The following is a 16,414-nucleotide window of genomic DNA, read 5'->3' as shown; positions in this document are numbered from 1 at the left end:
GCACGTGTTTTAGTTATCAACGCATTTGTTACAGGACATCATTTCATAGATCCAAAGATAACAGTTCTATGAGGGTTCTTAAATCTACTGATTTTGATATAAATGAATGTAATATGACATATACCTGCATTTTACCTCAGAACTTCTGTTAAAGGTAACATTTAAAATCATAAAGTCTCGGCCACCCATTAGCAGGCCAGACTCAGGTGCAATGCGGATACAGAAGGTGCGATAATCTGGACAGCAAGTTCCAAGATTCTCACAGGTCACATGGCATGAACATTCCTGCAGGATCACCCCACACTGACTTGAACAAGAATCCTTGAATCCTGGATGAATAAAATATGCATGCTCGTGAACATCAATAGAATGTCATTTTTTTTAGCTGCATTAGAGGACAGTGCGGCTGATTGACTAAACAGGACCAGTGCAGTTACCATTAGCAACCAATCCGATATTTGCTTTCATTTTCTAAATTGTAGCATGAAAATCTATTGGTTGTTGGTTGTTGTTTAGCACCTTTGTCGGTATATCAGTCTTCAAAAATACATAACATATCCATAATATAATATATTACATAATATAATGTTTATTTATTTATTTATTTATTTATTTATATATTTATTGAAACAAGCCCATTTGAACAATCACCAATATCAAATAATATCGACAATACATCCTCTTACTCTTTTTTTTAACAAATCATAACGAAGATGCAAAGAAAATAAAAGGCTTTCATACCTTCAAGACACTGAACTGAATCACCTGACCAAGTCCCATCAGGCAGACATGTCCTCAGCTTGGTACCATTCAAAATTAACCCTGAATTACAGTTAAACTCAATGACAGACCCAGCTAGGTAGGTGGTGCCAATCTTTATCCCATTTTCTGGAGGAGCTAGCCAACCACAGGAGACCACTTATAAAAAGAAAAATATGGAGTTAGCTTCTTTCTATAATACTGCATAACAAGCAGGACCTTAGGGTAAACAGAGTCTTATATAATACAGTACAGTGGGAACCTATTGAAAATGATCACTTTAGCACAATTTGTATGTAACGTGTTTTACAGAGATAACCATATGTTTTTAACCCCTGTTCCATATTGTGCCCTGTCAGCCAGTGATCGTCAGCAAAAAGGCAAAGCAAAACATAAATGGCTGGGTCATTGCAACACAGCAAATTAAAACAAAGAGTATTCATGTAGACTACCTGCCTGTTTCTTTATTACCTGGTGTAAGACTCTTCACCAAATTTGAATGGCTGAGAAAAGATATCTTTGTAGCATTTGCAACATTGAGATTGTTAGTGGCAAGGCCATCAAACCTGCAGAACTCATCATCACCACACAATTCCAGAAGAGGCTCACTTGGATTTTCTTCAAATGAAAATGTAGGCAGGAAAGTAAAGTCATGCTTGACCTGATAGTTATTTATCAGTTCCTGTGAATCATAGGTAAAGAGTGAGCTCTCATTTGTTACTGCCCCTGAAACAAAACACAACAAATATATATATATATATATATATTTTTAAAATATATAAATGATTTAAGCACCAATTTCTGAATGAGGCAGACGTTGGTAGAAAAAAAATTAACAAAATGGAGAATACAATTACTGTTCTTTATATTAATAGACAACCTTAAAATAAAAATAAAATTTTGCTTAAAAAGAAGTAATTTGAAGCAATACGTTTTCTTTTCTGCACTATGTGAAATAATGTAGCAATTATTAAGCAAATGTCAGCTCTTCTCCAGCCACGACTTGCAAGCACTGGCATTTCTATAATAGCACCTAGACTATTTTGAGATAAGTGGAAAAAATATTGTGAACATTTTTACTCTGCAGAAAATGTTTTTACACTGGTATCTGTTAAAATTATACCCATATACTTTAACTCCAAATGTTTGCAGCAAATTGAATGAAAATGATAAAATTTGTTTCTGCAGCTAGCTAACATTCAGGCTTCCTACTGAGCACCAGCAAAGGGTCCCAGAACATGTAAGAGAGTGGCTGGGGAGGTATTGTAGGTTTTCTTTTCAGCTATAGATGAAGCAGAACTTCACATCTACGAGGTCTGCTTTCTCTATAGTTACACCACTGCCAACATACTTTTTAGAGCTGTGGCTGGATCCTACATGCTAAGTTGAAAATACTTGTTTCCTATTGGCCCAGCAGTATTGGCTATGACTGACCTCCTTACAGTCCAGAGCTGGAATGGGCCCTGTGAAGGACCACCTAGAATGCCATGTTTAACCCTGTAGCTGCCCTGGTGGTTTGCATAAAGAATCAAACCCTATTCTTCATTTACCATTAGGGCCTATAAATATGGCCAATATGCTGTTTTGCAACCTATAGCACAGCAGAATGTGCTGTAATACAGGTAAAAGTTACTGCTCAGGTTTAATCACCACAGCTAAACCCAAATGCTCCAGTGACCAGCAGTAGCAGCACCCAACCCTGGAATCTTCTACAGACTGAACAGTTTAGATCAGACTGGCCAAATAAAAAAATCTCATTCCCTATAGCAATTGCATGTCCCCTTTGCCACAAACTCCTAAGGCCTTGTGGTTTCACATGTATTTACTATTGTAAGTTCACATAGCTATTGGACTTTCCACTGTGCTCCTAAATAGTGTACAGTATGTTGATGTACCATCCATCCCAGTATATGGCACCTGCTTTACAAGTAACCTGTAGCCCACTGGTATGAGATAGCACAGTGCTACGCAATATGTTGGCGCTATATAAATACATGTTAATAAAAAGTGATGGGCAAATTTGTCCCGTTTGCTGAAATATTCACGAAACGTGCATTTTGACGCCCACGTCAACTCTGGCGCTCACATCATTTTTGAAATGAGCGTTAAAGTCAATGGTTGTTTGAATAATGTTGACGCGCTACGGTTTTGATGCAAGTGACTTTTCCAACTAGCATCCAAAATGTTTTGATGAAACCAGGAAATTCAGCTCAAATTAATCACTAGCATGGGAAACTACTGTCTCTGACATTGTCATAAGGCTGCACATCTAATGCAGTGCCATGATTCCACACATTGTACTTTTGCACCCCTAAGAGACTTTACAGTTTGTCCAGGGGTCTGTGTAACTGTGTTACTTCTATTGACACTCTATACCAGACAATAAGCACTAGTTCCAGTCAAGGTCCATGATTAATTAGCCACCTCAGCTTCTTACTACATCTAATCTAATCAAATTGATCCATGTGAAAGAAGCCTTTAAGTTAAGGTGTCTCCCAGTGTATCCAGGAAGGATGCTACCTAAACCAGACCCATGGTACTGTATATAGTCAGATAGATGCCAGGCTGCTCAGGATTTTGGTTGCTCAGGATTTTATTTCTGTTTAGAAATCAGAATAAAAGGGCAAATAATCAAAACATTAATACAATATAAAAAGAACTGGAGCTTGTCTCAGATTATGAATGGCTACATAATACCAAATATTAAACTGTAATTTTAAGATGAGTTCAAGTCTACTGAATATATGCAAGTCTTTTGGCATTCTGAATCTTTGTGAGAAATAAGGGTTTCTGTTTTAAGTTTTTCCTGTGGCTGTGGCCGTCACTTTGCTCTAGATCCCAAAGATACTCTCTTTGCTCTGTTTTGCTTTATTTTTGAGCTAGCAGTTTAACATGCCATATTGTTTACTTACAGTCAGCACCCAACTGGAATAGGTCCTCTGGTGTGGCATTAGGTGGTAAGGATGTGCCATTCCTGAAAGTGAAATCATCTGCTGGATTGTTGTTCATCTGTCCCAGAAGTCCTTGTGTTTGGTTAATGAAATCATCAGGAAGAAGAACATTTATACTCAAGAAACCTTCTTGCCTTCTTACTTCTACTCCGGCTCCAGAAGGGAACATTACAGTGACATTTGAGTTGATAGCAGAGTATACAAAAACTCCTGCATTGGAAACAGATCAAATATGTTTATATTCAACACCACTCCTCCCATTTCCAATAATCTACTATGTGAAAAAACAGATGAACCAAAGGGGTTAGGATAAGGAGCCAAAAATATACTAAAATATACTAAAAGCCTTCCTACAACACGAGTTATGCACATGCTACATAGACAGCATTGCCAAAAGACCAAAATGAGAGATTCTAACCCTCACAGTCACCAAATGAATTACAATAAATGCAAACAGGGTTATGGTATAAATAGTGTGGTGTCCTATGCCTTACTAGTTTAACCTTGATCACCTAATTTAGCTGAAAGTAAGTCTTTTGCTGTACTTTATGTAGTGTTTGGGAGACTGTATATGAAGTATATATATATATATATATATATATATATATATATATATATATATATATATATATATATATATATATATATATATATATATACTCTGTCCCTGGCGTCCGCACTCGCTCATCTGGTTAAAGCAATTGCCGGGTGCCGTGTCAATGTTGAGGTAATCTAAATCCAAATGTTGCGACACGCACTCCGATTATTAACAATGATTTTTATTTATACATCATAAGAAAAGGCATCAACGTTTCGGTCCACGGTCTAGGACCATTATCAAGATGCATATACTCGTATTACAAACACAAAACAAAGACAACATTTATAAAGATTTAAAATTCCCGCCCTCATGGTGACATCACACTTCCTTTTAGACAAATTTAACCCTTTGGATGTATAGGGTAAATGGATAGGAGGAAAATGGTTTAAAGAAACCACTAGAGCACATAAATAAGTTACTTAAGAAATATATTTTATCGTTTTGGAAGAAAACAGCTATAGGAGCAGTATTCATTTAGACCCTTTGGAGATATTGTATCCAATGTTTTTATCCAATATGTTTCGCGCTGGAGTAAAAGTCGACTACTCCAATCACAAGGTTTATCGATGGTTAAGTGGAGAAAAGATACAAAGCTATAAATCAAACACACGCCGCTGGAGGGAACGCCGTCCATACAACAAATCACTCCTCACAGTAGATACAAGCTCCGGCGAGTCTGAGCCAGACGACATTGTGCATGGTAATCAACGTGATCCAACATCAGAGATTGCTACAAATACACGAGTGGATTTTTTAGAAAAAGGCACACAAGACACCAGACCGCCTCTACCTCCAGTAAGCACACGAGGAAAAGGTATCCCACAAGAAGGGGTAAAAAGAGGAAGGCCTCGGAAACAGTGACCACCCCAATCTTTAATCTATCGTCCCACACCCTCACCGATGCGGAATCAGCGGTTCTACACAAAGGTTTGACTTTCGTACCTACTACTAAATTTGACAGATTTAAATGGGATATAGATATGTTCCGCTTTACACGCAAATTAAATCTGAGGGATCATTTTGGAATGGGGAAATATAATAACGATGCCTTATCTACCTCCACACCTGGGGAAACTTTGAAATTAAAGAGTGACTTTTGTCCCCCCACACAAAATCCGGCCATTAAGCTTTTTAAAAAAGCGATGGATAAAGAGGTGGATTCACTGACTCAAAATAAAACCGCTTCACATAGCAATCTGTCTAAAAGTGAGCAGAGTGCAATTGATACATTACGTGGAGATTCCTCACTTGTAATCCGCCCTGCGGACAAAGGAGGTGGTATAGTCCTGCTTAACTATAAAGATTACCAAATGGAAGTATTGGGACAATTGGCTGATACAACTATATACAAGAAACTTTCGGGCGATCCTGTTTGGACGTTTAAGGCTAAAATTGACTCATTGTTAAATATGGCACTAATTAATGGGTGGATTACTAAATCTTTATGTGATTACCTTACCCAAGACCACCCAATATGTCCGGTCTTGTACTCTCTACCCAAGGTTCACAAGAGTCTTATTGCGCCACCAGGGCGACCGATAGTTTCGGCCAGGGATGGTTTACTGCACCCCTTGGGTATTTACTTGGATAATTTGCTGCAACCCATTGTTCAATCTACCACATCATATTTACGTGATACCCCACACTTCATTCGGATTTTATCTGATGTACATCTGACCAATGATGTCCCAAAAGTCTTAGCCACAATAGACGTAGTGAGTCTTTACACCAGCATCCCACATAACCTGGGTTTGATGGCTATCGAAAAGTCACTCATTGATCATGTTAATTACATCGGCCCACCGATTCACTTTGTAATAGAATTACTACAAATGTGTTTGACTTTTAATTACTTCCGATTTGAAACCGACTATTACCAACAGATATCGGGGACCGCAATGGGGGCGCCGATGGCGCCCTCATACGCTAATTTATTCATGTACCAATTTGAGAAACAACATATATTATCTAAATACGGTGAGAATATTATGATGTACAAACGGTTCATCGATGACATCATACTAATTTGGAAGGGTGACAAGTGTAGTTTTGATCAAATGGTTAATGAAATAAACATAACCTCGCAACATATTAAATTCACAGCCAATTGTGGAAGCCAATTACAATTTTTGGATTTGCATTTAAATCTTTTGGGGGACACAATTGAATATTCTCTTTTCCGCAAACCCACAGACCGCAACACCCTCCTTCATGCTACAAGTTGTCATGTACCATCTCTGAAGCGCTCCTTACCAGTGTCTCAATTTTGTAGAGTATTAAGGAATAACTCGAATCCTGTCACATGTGAATTACAATTGACACAAATGAGGGAGCGCTTCAGAGAACGTGGTTATGACAACAAGACATTGGATAATGCACTTCGAAGAGCTAGGTTTAAGTTGTCGGAATCACATATAGACATGACTGATAAAAAAAGCTCATTGATTTTGTCCACATGTTTTAATAACTTTTCATTTCCCATTAAGCATGCAGTCAAAAGTAACTGGAAAATTATTACAGCTGATGAATCACTGGGACGCCTCTGTCCCAAGCCGCCTATGTTGGGTTTTAGACGGGGTCGAAACCTCCGGGATCTATTAGTTCTAAACGACCCAGTATATTGCTATAGTACTAAACAGACCACTGCTATGTGGTTATCTACACAAAAACCAGGATGTTTCAAGTGCCCCACATGTCTATCTTGCAGATCCATGTCACCAGCAACTAGCTTCGTGCACCCTCATACTGGACACAGATACCAGATACGTCACCACATTACATGCACTACCACACATGTGATATATCTGATCACATGTCCATGTGGACTGTCATATGTTGGCAAAACAGACCAAATGTTACGGCTCCGTATGGATGCCCATAGGTCGGCGATCAAAGTGGCGTTTCGCGATCAAACCACCACTAAACCGGTGGCAAAGCACTTTTTGGAGGTTGGGCATCGACTGCCGACTTTCAAATTCACAGCCATTGATCATGTCCCCTTACCTAAACGTGGAGGGGATCGCTCTCGTCTTTTACTCCAGCGCGAAACATATTGGATAAAAACATTGGATACAATATCTCCAAAGGGTCTAAATGAATACTGCTCCTATAGCTGTTTTCTTCCAAAACGATAAAATATATTTCTTAAGTAACTTATTTATGTGCTCTAGTGGTTTCTTTAAACCATTTTCCTCCTATCCATTTACCCTATACATCCAAAGGGTTAAATTTGTCTAAAAGGAAGTGTGATGTCACCATGAGGGCGGGAATTTTAAATCTTTATAAATGTTGTCTTTGTTTTGTGTTTGTAATACGAGTATATGCATCTTGATAATGGTCCTAGACCGTGGACCGAAACGTTGATGCCTTTTCTTATGATGTATAAATAAAAATCATTGTTAATAATCGGAGTGCGTGTCGCAACATTTGGATTTATATATATATATATATATATATTTAATGTCCATATAGGTGAACGCACTCTTACCGGATTTAATGGAAGTGGGTGCCTTGGTCAAAAGCTTAATGATACATCATGATAAATGGACCCGCACTCCAAGGTTTTTTCGTGAAAATCGTGTTGTGTTTTATTCGCAAATGCATATCCAACGTTTCGGTCCCCATTCGGACCTTTCTCAAGGAAAGGAGTGTGGGTCCATTTATCATGATGTATATATATATATATACACATATCAGCTCGCTCAGGTCTTTAAAATATCAAAAATATTTATTAATAAAATGGCTAATGCCTGACGTTTCGGCCTACCCTAAGGCCTTTCTCAAGGTATATATATCAAAAACAAAGTAGCCGCACAATAATAATAATATCAAAAATATTAAAAAAATTACACAGCACTCACAGTATTAAATGCAAAAAAGTAGATTAAAAATCACAAAGCCCATAAAGCAATGTTTCAGAGAACCCTGTCCTTTCTCAAGCATAGGGTGACAAGATCACATTCAGTTGTACAACATTACAAATTATTAAAGGGTAACGCAGGACATAACCCACAGGATATGGCATCATCATTGATGACGCCATTTCCTGTGGGTTATTTCTTGTGTTGTTTTGTATGATTAATGGAACACATATGGTCAGTAACGTAATTAGAGGGGGCGGGACGTGCAGCCGCCCCCAACCGCCCCCCTCCGTACGCCCGGAACCTCCCAGAATTCAGCCAGAGTCAGTGGCGCGTGAGCTGCTGGGTGGCCCTGAGGGGGTGCTCCCCCGGTAGTTACGCCACTGCATATGGTGCCCTAACGAACATATATCTGTGTACTGTGAATATTGGTCAGTTTTGGAAATGGGGAGGTTCGAAAATGAAATCTGAAGAAGTACACCTCAGCCATACTGTATATATTAACTAATTCTTTAAAATAGTAATGTCTGACAACACCACAATATAAATGTAATGCCATAGGATAGTTATTTCTATCTAGCCAACAACGCATGCTTACCTCGAATGTTTGTATTTATAAGCTTTGAAATACAATGGTCATTTATCTAAATGGTTTGTACCTACTTGTGAGACTAGGTAGTCTCTGACCACACGTACATGAAGAATCTTAGTTTAAAATAATCAATGATTGTCAAGTAAATTTACCAGATAATCAATGTATATTTTAGAGGTGGGAAATTGTTAGTAATTAAACTAAGACCCTTCATGCTTGTTCACAGGCCTGGGCAGAGCACCATGTAACATAAAAGGTTTGCCCATGGCAACTGGTTTTAGGCAGGGCTAGCAGAAAGTGGTTTTTGTTTTCAACATTTTAACTTCAAAATTTTTACTAAAAAAGATTACACTGCTTACCGCTTAAGTCCATCCAGATCTGCTCCTCAAAACCTATCACTTCTTGATTCAACAGAGTCTCCAGCTCGTGTGTGGATCCATCTTTCAGACGCACCTCAATAACATCTGAGTCATCTTCTTGCATAGCCACTGAACAGATGCTGGCTACATTTATCTCTGAACTGGTGGCTCTATCATCATGAATTATCCCACTTACTTGGCCAAAGTTACCAGCAGAAGGTTTAGTAACTGAAACAAATCCAGTGTTGAGAAGGAAGACGAATCAATAAAAGACATTTTCTTGGTATATATTTCACAATTTGGCTTTCTACATTGGGTGCAAATGATAATGTCTGAAATAAATGGCATTTGGCCTTGTTAGAATATACAGTATTTCTAACCCATAATGTGATATTTGTAGTGGGAACGTTATTTAAAAGTGTGTTTAGGGATTTTATTCAAAATTATGATCTAGAGAATGGATTAGAAAACATAGTAGAAGTGGGTCTAGAGACTATTCTACTTGCCATCTTGAAGTCAGGCAAGAAAATTGTCCACCTCTGATGAGAGAAGATACAGTATTGGAGAGGATTCAAGTGTTTTTTTTTTACCTTTCTCTAGAGCCGTTTCGCAGAAGAAAAATTGGTATTTATTGAAAGCAATTACAAATTTACCTATTAAAGCCTTTGTCCGAACCTGAATGGATAATGACTTGTGAGGAGAAGACACAAGTGTGTACTCTCCTTTTCCATTGAATGTGTATGTGGACCCATCGAATGTAGCAAAGTGGGGATCACCAAATCCAGAGGCTGTTTAGGAAAAGTTGGTCAAAAATATATTTTGCTGATATTTTGTAAGTATGTTACACAAATAATGAAACCATTCCCAAATGACAATGCTAAAAACCAGAAATGATTACATACCAGCCTTTGGAGGCGTGTACGTGCGGCAATCACTGGATGGTCTTAAATCCATGTAGAATTGACAGTTGTCAGACCATAGGCAGCAGTAATAAAAAGTAATCACATCATAAATCCAATGAGAAAAACCTGGTACTCTGGGGGGTTTTCTGTATGGTGGGGAACCCCAGTCATGTCCACGATCAGGTGTGCTGCCCCCTATAGAGTCAAAAGTGAGGACCTGAGCGCCATCAGAATCATAGCAGCACTGCTGCCCTGAAGCAAACTGAGGGCTGCAAGAAGAGTAGAGAAAAAATGCAGACTTTTAGTCCTGTCTTTTTAAAAATACATTTCCATGGCCTCCTTGCAACAGGGCATAAACTGTACATGTGTTATGATGTTCCAGAACTACAGCTCCACGCTAAAGCTTAAAGTAACATCTACAGTTTCAAAGGTTGAGATGCTAGATCATGCCGTAATGATGAGCAAAACAAATGGTTAAACTAAAATTAACTTTTAATATTGTGTTTTTAAAAGTAGTCTAAATGTTTACATTTCTGATGGTCTTTAGTTTTAATGTTATGGGTTTTTTTTTTAAAAGAAACCTACAGATTATTGCTAAAGTAACCTCAGAGCTGTACTGAAGGCTGAATGGAAGACATTACCCTTAGTACAAATTAGTTTTTTAGAAAGCGCACACCCAATTTCAATTTAATAGCGAGGTGCTTGTCCCCTGAAGACCGCCCAAATAAAGTCTCCAAGAAAGAATCAAACAAAAGTTAAATATAGGGACAGCACACTCAAATTTAAAAGGCAAAAATGTATTACATTTACAATAAATACACTCACATATTTGGCTACGGCCCAGTAATTACCCTTAGTACATCTGGGCAGCAAACTGGTGCTAGGTTGTGTACTTTGGTAGAAATAACATAAATGTGAGTTATACACAGGTAGTGTGTTAGGAGTATCCTGAATTGAAGATCTGGGAATATTTGTGGACAACAATCTGTGTAACTATAGAGGTTGTGATGGCAGATTCTGTTAATGACTTTAAAGGGATTCTGTCGCGGAAAAAACATGTTTTTACAAAATACATATAGTTAGTAGCACTAATTCAGCAGAATCCTGCATTGAAATCCATTTTTCAAAAGAACAAACTGATTTTTTTATGTTTAATTCTGAAATCTGACATGGAGCTATTCATATTCTTAGTTTCCAAGGTGCCCTCAGGTGACTAGTGCTCTGATATCCTGCAAGGTGATGTTGTAATGGCAGATTCTGTTAATGATTTTAAAGGGATTCTGTCATGGGAATTTTTTCCAAAATGCATTGGTTAATAGCACTCCTCCAGCAGAATCCTGCATTGAATCCATTTTTCAAAAGAGCAAAGATATTTTTTTAAGTTTAATTCTGAAATGTAGACATGTTCTTAGTTTCCTAGGTGCACTCAGTCATGTGACTAAGTGCACCCGAGTCATGACAGAATAAAGTGTGTCTTGAATATCCAAGACTTGTAATCTTAAAATCTACAGTTAGTATTGGTAATTCTGCTAAACAGAATCTCTCAGTTTCATTAAAAGCAGCTGTTATAGTTGATACAATTGTTGCTCATATTCCACAGATTCTGCTGAGAAAAGTATCAACAAATGTAGCAAATTTTACAGTTCAGAATCGAATCTGCACCTGGATTACTAAACTGCCAGACTGAAACACCAGAGACAGGAACATTTAAACTTCATTTAAACTTGGAAAAACTGTAAAGAAAAAAGAATAGATGGAAAGCAATTGAAAAATGTCTATATTTCTGGTGAAAAAAAGTGTTTGGAATGTGAACAAACACTTTAACCATATATAAATATATACATTAGGCCATCTCACATAGGCCTTTAGCTTGAGTTCTGAAGTCCTGCATATCCATATTGTAAAGGGCAAGAAAACTTTTTAACACAAGAACTTTGGCTGGAGTAGCTCAATCAAGCTGGATTTCTCATTTGGGAACACAACTTACTATAGATATGTATACATTGAGTCAATTAGAGCATGATATGATGAAAGTAAAATCTAGACTCTTATTAGATCATTCAATATTCCACTGAATGATCTCTTATCTCGCGTATACTCTCTCCCAGAACTTTCAGCCCAGCTGTACTCATTCTGTATGATAAAACTGATTAATTTAACTTTACATTGATTGGCTAAAATGACTTCCCTGACTATGTACCTAAATTACTAGTGAATAGGCAAATCTGACCCGTTTTGCTTTGCTGAAAATTCGCAAAACTGCTTGCCAAATGCATTAAATAGTGATGGGCAAATTTCCCATGTTTCTCAAAAAAATGCGTGAGTTTTCAGCTGTGAAACGCAAATTTTGCCACTGGCGTCAACATTTTTTGACGCCTGCGACAATTCGGATGCTGTCAACAATTACGACTTGCATTAAAGTCAATGGGCACCTATTAATTGTCGCCGGCATCAGAATTGTCGCCGGGATCAGACTTGTTGCCGGCATAAAAAAAATGTTGAATTTTCACTGCAATTTCGAGAATTTATTTGCAGGCGGCGAAACTCGAAAATTCACAGCGAATTTGCTCCTGGCAAATAAATTCGTCCATCACTAGCATTAAAGTCATAGGGGACAAATTTTTATTTTATGCACAACACAGTTTTTCACCCATTGGAGTCTGTGGGCATAATTTTCACGGCGAAACTCAGTGAAAAAATCCCTACTAGTGCACTTTAGATAACTAGAGAACTTTAGTTCCTTTGCAATGACCTTCATGCAGAGCTTTTCACCCTTAGACTGCAAGTGTTATGTAAGTGTCAGGCAGAAAGGAAGGGCACTACCAACACTTTGATATCACTCCTCCATAAAGTTTCCACAGATTGGTATTTGAAAGTTTAATAATTTTTTTATTTCAGAATCAATATAATGCTAAGCAGTGCTTGAGTCTATTTCTCACCTTGCCTGGATGCTCCGTACACAGTGGACTGCCCCTGGGTGATATGTGCACACACTGCCTTTTTCTATGTCGCATCCATAATCCGTCTGAAAGGATGAGAAATCTCAGAATAGTGCCAATCATTTTTTCTGCTTATCCTACTCTTATCCCAGAGCAATGCATAGGACAAAATAATGCACTGTTGTTGTACAAATGGAGCAGACTTTGTTGGTAACTTTTGACAAAGGTACCAGAGGACTCAGGACAGGAACACATTCAAAGATAATACACTTTCTTGTAATTAAAGGAATTATAAGCCCTCAAAACAAATTAAACCTGTAAAACGTAATTCAACAATATTAGCAAAAATGTTTTTAAACTGCTAACATAAAGAATTGTGTTCCAACAGCACTGCCTGCTGGCCAGTATTCCAACTGTGATCCAGTTGCCACAATGTGTCAAAAGAAAGAGAACTTTTCTCATGTCTTCCGTAAACACAACAACATTGGAATAGTTCTATTTGTTCCTTCTTACACATTCCCCCAACAGGATGACAGCAGATAAATTGTCCAGCAGGTGCGATGTTGGTACATACAGTAATTCACCATATGTTTTTATTTTGGAGCCACTAAAACCTTGAAAAGCCCAATAGGATTATTTTGCTACCAATATAGATTTATGCAGCTTAGTTACCATCAAGTACAAAGTACTGTTTTATTACTTCAGTAAAGTGCTTGGAAACAGTAGAGTAAGCCCACATACCTGAAACGTTGTGCATAATGGTCCTTAAATGATGGAATTAATGTTGTTTTGTATTTCACACATAACAGCTATTTAGAAATGTTTTCTACAGTTAGTTAATGAAATACCGACCTACTCAAGTGCTCATACAATAAGGCCTCCCACTAGTTACTCACATGGAATCTACCAGTATCCGCTCTGGCCTGATCCAGAGTACAAGGGCAGTCTGGGGTCTCTTTCAGGAAGTTGGGTAGAGTATGGATCTCAGCATCTCGCCAGTTTATACACTTGCCATATGCCCAGGCAGCAGAATCATTTCTGAAACTTTCTTCTAGGTGCCAGGCTAAGGCATGTACAGGACTCCAGATGGCGTGCACATTCCTGGTACAAAAACACTGAAATAAGTGGCACTGCAAGATTCAAACATTTGGATCCGACACAAGGAATTAAGATAAAATTGTCAATAATATCTTCACATATATGGAATCTCTGCAAATCAGCTGCTTCTTTTGGTCTATACCAGCCAGAATCTTTTTTTTTTCCTGAATATGTAAGACATAGAATTTTCATTAATCTAATAATGATTTATTACTAAGCATAAGATAAATATAACATGCAAAGAATTCTGAAATCTGTATACTTAATAGTGAGAAGTAAATATGTTACTAGTCCATAGAATTTTATCCTACTTCACATGTATTTTTTGAGCACATAACACCTACAGTACACTTCTATTTTTATAATTTAAAGTTAGTACCTCTTTCCTTGAGATTTATCACTTGCAATGATCCTCAGCATCCCCACGTCCCACTGGTTATATGGCGCTTTGGCAGGAGATGGGGTGAAAATGAAGCTGCCATTGTTGGGATAAGTGAGGTCCAGTGTGTAGAGATATGTCCAGTCCGCCCCCCAGGTGTCACTGTATGGAGTCCCTGGCAATAATGAAGCAATAATGAAGCAAGATAGCAATTAATGCCTAAAATATGTGTTTATACCCCAAGATTTAGGACAAATGATCATTTACTGTTCTGTGGAGTATGAACAGCTGCATTCTTTGTAATTGAGTTTTAAAACTGAGTTTTCATTTATATTATTAAAAAAAAAAACCTGAGCTGTTGTACTTTCTGGGTCTCTAAACAGCTGCCTATTTAAAGATGGAAGTCACAACCATGTGGGCGAATGTATTGTGCAAGGTACTTATTCATTCATCAAGTGCAGATAACAAACATTCTGCTTCTACCCCTTGTATTGAAACAGTATTACCTCTCTGCTTCATCACCCTCTGCCATAATGGATTAAAATGATTTTTCTCATATAACATCCCTATTAGCATCAGCACTGCATCTCGCAATACCAGCAAAACTTCTCTCTCCAACTCATCGCTACAAAACCACACAGCTTCTCTCCCTAAGCGCCTGATGGAACAGCTCAAACAGTCCAACCTATGCCAACCTGTTCTTTATACAATATTATTTGCACTTCCATTTTTAGGAGAGCCCCAGGATATTACCTGAGTTAGGGCACACATAACCCTGGCACTGAGCAACTCTGTTTAACTCTTGATTTAACTTTCTTTTCAACAGCACTTCTGCTTTCAACCTAGTTAGAACTAATACAGGGCTCTCCTTAAGAACTTGCCTTGTAGCCGAATTATGTAATACAGCAGCAGATGTGGTGGCTGTATTGGCCCCAGAGATATAGACAGGAACATTTTCAAGTATTGAAGTGTTTTACTATGCAATCCAGTCATTTTTATTACTGTTATTATATATTATATTTTGAAATATAAAGGTCCTTTTTGGTAGTTGGTCCAATTTCTTTTATAAGATATTTATTTCTATTGTCTTATAATTGAACTTTGAAGTATACTTATAGCATTGTCCTTTTTATTTTTGGCCTTTGCCCAGGCACTAAGTTCATCAGTATATCTGTGGGCATGGCACAGGACTGCACTGCTTTGCTAAATGGCAGTTTTTCCCTTGCATTCAGGTCCTGCTCCTCCCCATGTAATAGCTGCCTGGGGCTTCATTTGCACTCCCAAGGGTGACCCCAAAAAGCTGCGGTTAGGGTGACAAAAGTCAGGTAGTGAGCAAGGCTGATCTGTTACATACAAATGGAGCGAGAAATATTAAAGGTTGCAAAAGATTCTGTGTTATTAATAACAGCAGTATGAGATGTAATGGAACTGCAAACAGGATCCTATTCTAATTATTGATTAGACTGAGGCATTGCAAAATTTCTACCCAGGGAGGTAAGTTTGTGGCTCATCTTTATTACAGAAGGGCAATGATCTGAATATCTGGGAATGGGGCTATAGTACTCACAGAACCCCATCATTGTCTTCCCACCTGTTTCATTGTAGCCCCAGATCTCTATACTGATGTTCTCAGAAGGAAGAGTTTTAGCATTCCAGGTCAAGGCCAGAGTTCCATTGTATCCAGGGGTTCCGTAATACTGCCATTTCTTGGGTTCAAGCTGCACACTCTTTTCAGCCACAGATGCTTTGCTGTGATGAACTGAACAAAAAACAAAAGCAGTACAATGCTCTCTGGTTTTGCTGGATCACTCTAATTCAGTTCTCAAACTGTGTGACTTGAGCAAACATCTTGCTTCTGTAACATATACATTATGAACACAATTTCTCTAGTTTTATTTGAACATTTACAGCAACATTTTTTGACCCCATTTCCATACGAACTGACACCTGAAACCTGCGACTTTTTCAGATTTG

The 16,414-nt window shown here is 38.0% G+C and overlaps 1 protein-coding gene and 1 long non-coding RNA gene across 2 annotated transcripts in view; one reads left to right on the top strand and one right to left on the bottom strand.

Annotated features, from left to right (window-relative positions):
- Nucleotides 1–9,769, top strand: part of LOC121399500 — a 75,330-nt gene extending 65,561 nt beyond the window's left edge. The window contains exon 3 of the long non-coding RNA XR_005965085.1: nt 9,178–9,769. This is a non-coding gene — a long non-coding RNA (uncharacterized LOC121399500). The remainder of the gene's footprint in view (nt 1–9,177) is intronic.
- susd2.S (sushi domain containing 2 S homeolog) overlaps nt 1–16,414 on the bottom strand; it is a 76,166-nt gene that overhangs the window by 37,406 nt on the left and 22,346 nt on the right. Inside the window, exons 4-14 of the mRNA XM_041580402.1 lie at nt 16,032–16,199; nt 14,441–14,615; nt 13,860–14,064; nt 12,964–13,049; nt 10,025–10,293; nt 9,776–9,910; nt 9,123–9,350; nt 3,672–3,920; nt 1,231–1,485; nt 742–918; nt 125–329 (exon numbers count right to left, since the gene is read on the bottom strand). Coding sequence (XP_041436336.1) covers nt 125–329; nt 742–918; nt 1,231–1,485; nt 3,672–3,920; nt 9,123–9,350; nt 9,776–9,910; nt 10,025–10,293; nt 12,964–13,049; nt 13,860–14,064; nt 14,441–14,615; nt 16,032–16,199 — 2,152 coding nt within the window. The remainder of the gene's footprint in view (nt 1–124; nt 330–741; nt 919–1,230; nt 1,486–3,671; nt 3,921–9,122; nt 9,351–9,775; nt 9,911–10,024; nt 10,294–12,963; nt 13,050–13,859; nt 14,065–14,440; nt 14,616–16,031; nt 16,200–16,414) is intronic.

The sequence above is a fragment of the Xenopus laevis genome, chromosome 1S, assembly GCF_017654675.1.
Source record: "Xenopus laevis strain J_2021 chromosome 1S, Xenopus_laevis_v10.1, whole genome shotgun sequence".
In the NCBI taxonomy this organism is placed as follows: domain Eukaryota; kingdom Metazoa; phylum Chordata; class Amphibia; order Anura; family Pipidae; genus Xenopus; species Xenopus laevis.
Note: the sequence above shows the minus strand (reverse complement) of the source record. Positions and strands in the feature narration are given on the sequence as shown.